This window comes from Mycetomoellerius zeteki, unplaced genomic scaffold (assembly GCF_001594055.1).
Source record: "Mycetomoellerius zeteki isolate Tzet28-1 unplaced genomic scaffold, Tzet1.0 scaffold446, whole genome shotgun sequence".
NCBI classification, from domain to species: domain Eukaryota; kingdom Metazoa; phylum Arthropoda; class Insecta; order Hymenoptera; family Formicidae; genus Mycetomoellerius; species Mycetomoellerius zeteki.
The window spans coordinates 427,374-433,100 of record NW_017257442.1 but is presented as its reverse complement, the minus strand read 5'-3'; the positions used below and the strand labels follow the sequence as shown (position 1 = coordinate 433,100).

Sequence of the window (5,727 nt, the reverse complement as noted above, 5' to 3'; positions counted from 1 at the left end):
TTAGTATGAACAAAAGCATTGAAATCCCATGGTTGAACTTTACCGGCACCGGCATAAGTTGACGGTTACGGCCATTATAAATCAGGATCGTACGACGAAAATCGGATGCAGTGTGAATCCAGCATTAGATCGACTCCCAGAAATGTCGCACCAAAATGGTGGAAGTGTACATAGTACACGATTTCAAACATGGTGGTTGGATGGTTCATCTTTTAAACTGTACTTACATGTCCCTTCGTGCACTTTCATTCACTAAACTTCTACACAAATAAACCCGTATTAAACTAAAGAACACATAAATTAAGCATCTGTACATATTTTTTTGTTTATGAATAAACTAATTACAATTAAAAAACGTTGATTTGTATACTTGGCAGCTTCATTTTCCCAAATAAAATACGTATATGTAAATGCATAAATTCGAAATGGCCGCGTTTCGCATCAAAATGGATGCGAGTTTGCGGTACTTTGTAAATCTAGTGACTTTACCATATATTATGGCTGTGTTCCAGAATTTACTGCCAGTACTATTGAAAATCTATAGTTTACGTTATGTGCAGTAGATTTTTAATACTGATCGTAAATTTTGGAACACTGCCATTATATTTATTATACAGGGTGTCCCGTAAAGATTCGAACAACGCTTAAGGAGAGATTCCTGAGATTATTAGGGAGTTTTTGCAATAACGTGAATCCAGATACGGTGAACGCTAAAGTCATGTTATCCTTTTCTTAATTAGTTAAGAAGAAGATAACCTGACTTTACCGTTCATCGTATCTGGATTCACGTCATTACAAAAATTCCCTATTTTGAGACGAAAATTCTAATACGAAAATGTCGAGGCTACAACAATTTTTTGAATTATAAGCTAACTTTAAATGCTTATAAGTAGAAAACCATTTTACTTCTATAGCCTCTATTATTATTTCTGGATTCTTTTGAACATTCTAAGATGAAAATCCTAATACGAAAATATCGAAGCTATAATAGTTTTCGAATTGCACACTATCTTTAACCAATTATAATTTAAAAGTTATTATAGTCTCAACATTTTGGTATTAGAATTTTCGTTTCAAAATCTCAGGAATCTCCTTTTAAGTGTTGTTCGGGTTTTTACGGGACACCCTGTATATTCATATTATATATTCGGCCGAGTAATGAACAATTAATAAATTAAAAATTTGCCAGTAGAATAAGTGCGACATGTTTAGACCGGAATCAGACTACGCATTGAAGATTGAGATTGAAGATTGAAATTTGACCAATAAGGACAAAGAAATTTTAGCTCCTTTCGTTTCGATTGGTCAAATCTGAATTTTACAATCTTCAATCTCAATCTTCAATGCGTAGTCTGATTCCGGCCTATAACCAATAAGCTGTAGCGATCGAGGCTCGATTCTCGATTCAACGCTCTCGCAAGTTCGTGGCACAACCGGGCAAACTTCGCGCGGTATCTCCTGTCTGTGTCTTTTCCTGGACTTGACCTTCTTGTTAGATTGTGGTGACTAGTACTTTCAATGGTGCTCCGGTGTTAATTCAATTTTGAGCGTTGCCTCCTCAGCGGAAAGGACAGACTAAAAGATGGCTGTGGCTGCTAGGTCATTTTCAAAATTCGCTGGTGGGTCTTCGCAGCGTATCCTCGTACGTCCCGTAATATCCTCGCGTTCCATCGTTTTCGATGTTCTCTCTGACTTTTGCACATTTTAATGGCAATACTCTCGAGATTTTTTCTCCCGCTGATTACGCCATGCGCAGCCTATGAGCTAGACTAAAAATAATGCTGACAGCTCGCATTTATGATAACATTTCATTATATAAGGGAAGACTTAATCGCGTCTTATCGGGAAATGCGTGTTTTACTAATTAAGAATGATCTATGAGCTAGTATGCAAAGCAATTGGATGATTTGTTCTCACAGTAATGCTCTCGTGACCCTTCCCCTGTCGTGATAACTTGCACATAGAGCTAGGGTTAGCGATTCCCCTTTTCTTTCATATGCTTTAATTTTTTCTATATTTTTCTCTCAGAAAATTACATGTTTTACATAGGTATATTTTCTGCTTGTTATTTTATGTCAATGTAAATATCAAATTACATTCATTGGATAATTTGTAAGCAAGTGAACTTTGACCTAGAAATTTTGCTGTCAAGATACTAAAAGAGAAATAAACACTTCTTTTATTTTCAATTTGTATGTAATATTGTTAAATATATATTTTTGTATATGATTTCTTATTTTAATTTGTATATTGATATTAGTCTCTATATGATGTCATACTTGTGACATTTTTAGTTAATAAATATATCCTTTCCTTCTTTCACATGTATCTTCTTTTTATCACATTAGATTTACCAATATATATTTATTATAATGTTCTTACGATGTTTCAGTCAAAAATTGTGGAAGTTTATTACGCTCTCAGGTGAGGTTTAATTATACAGAAACTAGGAAGAATTTAAAAATTGATGCAAATACCAAAGTGATGTGTCAAGGTTTTACTGGAAAGCAAGGGACTTTCCATTGTCAGCAAGCACTTGATTATGGTACAAAGATAGTAGGTGGAGTTAGTCCTAAGAAGGCTGGAACAGAACATCTTGGTAAACCAGTATATAAATCTGTTAAGGAGGTAATACTACTCTTTTACAACATTTATTTATTTATCCGCTGATATTTAAATTGTTTGTGGTACTTTATAGGCCAAAGAAGCAACTGGGGCTACTGCAACAGTTATTTATGTTCCTCCTCCTGCTGCAGCGTCAGCCATTATGGAAGCAATTGATGCAGAAATGCCATTAATTGTTTGTATTACGGAAGGTATTCCTCAACATGATATGGTCAAAGTAAAAAGACGATTACTCGAACAAAATAAGTCACGTTTAATTGGCCCAAACTGTCCTGGAATAATAGCACCTGAACAGGTATAAAAATAATTTTTTTTTTAGACAGTACAAATTTATTGATAATTAAATATAATTCTTTCTTTCATATGTGATATTATAGTGTAAAATTGGTATTATGCCTGGTCATATACATCAAAAAGGAAAGATTGGTATTGTTTCGAGATCTGGAACCCTAACTTATGAGGCTGTGAATCAAACGACACTTGTAAGCATATTTAAAAAATTGTAACTTAAAAGATTGTATGTTCATAAAATGTCAAATATGGTAATAATAATTTTCTTTGAAGGCGGGACTTGGGCAAACATTATGTGTTGGTATTGGTGGTGATCCATTCAATGGTACTGATTTCATCGATTGCTTGGATGTATTTCTTACCGACCCAGATTGTGATGGTATTATAATGATAGGAGAGATTGGTGGTAGTGCAGAGGAATTTGCAGCAGAATATCTCATCGAAAAGAATACTGTTGGTTCCCGTTCAAAGTTATTGGTACCCAAATCCCAAATACAATCCAACCTAATCTAATCCTATCTTACCTTTGTCCTGGAAATCTATCATAAGATTAGTATGTTTTACTAATATTTTACTCACTAAATAGTAAGTACATGTTATGTTGTAGGGTGGAAAAGCTAAGCCAGTGGTATCATTTATCGCTGGTATTACAGCACCACCTGGACGAAGAATGGGACACGCTGGTGCTATAATCTCAGGAGGAAAGGGTGGTGCACAAGATAAAATTAATGCACTCGAAAAAGTGAGTCAAAATTTCTATTCATATACCATTAATGCTCATATATCATTAATGTTACACTTGAAATAATTTTTGGAATCAAGCAATATATATATGGGTTCTGTTATCAGGCTGGTGTAATAGTAACAAGAAGTCCTGCACAAATGGGTAATGAACTTCTAAAGGAAATGACACGACTTGGCTTAATTAATTAAATCACACACTACTATAATTCTGTGTAGTTTCCTTCATATCCGTGTAAAATGTCTTCGTGAAAAATAAATTGAAAGTATGCCATACAGCAATAACTCACAGAACACATAGTAGTGTATTAGAGCATAAAAATTATTTCACTTGCTAATATTACATTATTCTCAATGACATAGATTATTGATCAATGTTGAAGATTACATTGAAAATAATTGATATTTTTTAAAGAACTGGATTTATTTTAACAGTGAACAACTTTTATGATACTTTTACAGAATTAATTGTTATGTTAACAGTGACAAAACAATTGTTCAATAATAATTTACAAATTATCTAAGGGAACGTTAAAACTGCCAATGATCTGTTGCAATTTAACTAATTGCAGAGTAATTTTTTCTATAATATGTAAACATAGTTCTGAGGAATGGTTGTTTAGGTATATAATGTATTATTGTAAATTAAATCAAGCATATAATATATTACAGTAATGAATTTAAACTTTATGAAATGTATCATTGTAAAACATGTTAAGAATTCAAATATATATGTATAAATATTGCTGCTTGTTCCCACAACTATTTGATTTTTTTTTTAACATATAAAGTAGTCTCTTCCTATATTCACAATCAGTGGAAAGCAAAACTACCTCAACACTGTCATCTAAATCCCATTACTTTATCAATAAAATTAGCAATATCTGCACTTTTGTCATTGGTGAATGACTTTAACTTTGCGAAGTCCATTGTTTGTATGACACGCAACAAATTCTTACAAGTACAATAATACAAATGTTCATCTTTGTATAGCTGCTCAGCCAGTTCAATCTGATGATTATCCATGAGGAGATCATTGGTCACCACAATTAAGTGTTTGCATTTTTCCAAAGCTTCCAGCACGCTTCCTGCACCTGCATGGCTTATCACAAGGTCTGCCAGTTCTATATATTCTCCAATGGATGGACTTAATCTAAAAATTTCTATTTTATGGAAGCCATAACGTGTGGTACAATCTGGTTCCAATTTGCTATTGCCAATTTGCAAGATTAGATGCCTGTAATTATGTGCTGATAGGGCCTAGAATAGCAATATTAATTGTAAGTTTTCTAACAGATATATACATACAAATGCAATGAAGAACAGATGGTTAAACGTTACAGTATTCGAAAAAGATCCATATAAATAACGATAAAATAAGTTTATTCGCGTTGCTTGAAATCCTTAAAAAAAATTTGCACTTAAAACGAGATAAATATGTATTTGGGCATTCAACAGAAAGCAAAGATTCTGAATGCACAAAGTGTAAGCAACGCAAACAGATGTAATATAAATAATTGTCTATACTACCTCCAGAACTACAGGACTCAATACTGTAGTTATTAAATCATCAAATTTTGTTGTGCCAACTGTAACAAATACAGTTTTTTTATCTGACATAGTGTAATGTAGTATAGTTTCTTGTATCGAAATAATGGCTAATTATCCCTTATGTTTCCACTTTGGTAATTATTTAAAATGCTCTCCTCACCTCCAATCATAATAAAAATGTACTCATTCGATACGTTTTCACGCTGGCTTTATTCCTATAATCTTAAAACTGATTCTACCTTAGTTACATTGCAACGTCGCAAGTGTCGCGGGTTACGATCCAATTAGAGCACTATAATCATGGTGTAATAAAGAAGAGGTGTGTTCGTGAGGTACACTAAATTTTGTACGGAATCCACAGACGTTGCTCAAGATTCGAGATGGTCTTAAGCTAGTGCTTGAACCAATTAGAGAGCCGTATTAACATCTTAAGACTATTGCTGGATTCACACTGCATCCGATTTTCTTGGTACGACGACATCCGGACGATGAGAAAACAACAGATTTGTTATGGAAGAA

The 5,727-nt window shown here is 33.5% G+C and overlaps 2 protein-coding genes across 3 annotated transcripts; one reads left to right on the top strand and one right to left on the bottom strand.

Annotated features, from left to right (window-relative positions):
- Positions 1-1,437: 1,437 nt before the first annotated feature.
- On the top strand, positions 1,438-4,039 carry Scsalpha1 (Succinyl-coenzyme A synthetase alpha subunit 1). Its single transcript, XM_018454686.1, has 7 exons — positions 1,438-1,619; positions 2,393-2,628; positions 2,699-2,920; positions 3,003-3,107; positions 3,190-3,369; positions 3,524-3,658; positions 3,766-4,039. The coding sequence occupies exons 1-7, from the start codon at positions 1,583-1,585 to the stop codon at positions 3,847-3,849; spliced, it is 999 nt and encodes a 332-aa protein (XP_018310188.1). The 5' UTR covers positions 1,438-1,582; the 3' UTR covers positions 3,850-4,039.
- An 87-nt stretch (positions 4,040-4,126) lies between these two features.
- Alg13 (Alg13 UDP-N-acetylglucosaminyltransferase subunit) lies at positions 4,127-5,447 on the bottom strand. Of its 2 annotated transcripts, XM_018454692.1 has the most exons (3): positions 5,369-5,447; positions 5,188-5,246; positions 4,127-4,917 (listed from the first exon to the last, which is right to left on the bottom strand). In XM_018454692.1, the coding sequence occupies exons 1-3, from the start codon at positions 5,376-5,378 to the stop codon at positions 4,501-4,503; spliced, it is 486 nt and encodes a 161-aa protein (XP_018310194.1). In that variant the 5' UTR covers positions 5,379-5,447; the 3' UTR covers positions 4,127-4,500. The 2 variants fall into 2 exon arrangements, with proteins under 2 accessions (XP_018310194.1, XP_018310193.1); XM_018454691.1 differs by having other exon boundaries at positions 5,188-5,441.
- Between the last annotated feature and the right edge of the window lie 280 nt (positions 5,448-5,727).

What these genes read in the sequence shown, in the direction of transcription:
- Alg13 (XM_018454691.1), bottom strand. Translation starts at nt 5,277, where the DNA reads ATGTCAGATAAAAAAACTGTATTTGTTACAGTTGGCACAACAAAATTT. An exon ending in TGAGTCCTGTAGTTCTGGAG is followed by an intron (nt 4,918 to 5,187) that starts GTAGTATAGACA and finishes TTGCTATTCTAG; the next exon opens with GCCCTATCAGCACATAATTA.
- Scsalpha1 (XM_018454686.1), top strand. Translation starts at nt 1,583, where the DNA reads ATGGCTGTGGCTGCTAGGTCATTTTCAAAATTCGCTG. An exon ending in GTCATTTTCAAAATTCGCTG is followed by an intron (nt 1,620 to 2,392) that starts GTGGGTCTTCGC and finishes ACGATGTTTCAG; the next exon opens with TCAAAAATTGTGGAAGTTTA. An exon ending in AAATTAATGCACTCGAAAAA is followed by an intron (nt 3,659 to 3,765) that starts GTGAGTCAAAAT and finishes TTCTGTTATCAG; the next exon opens with GCTGGTGTAATAGTAACAAG.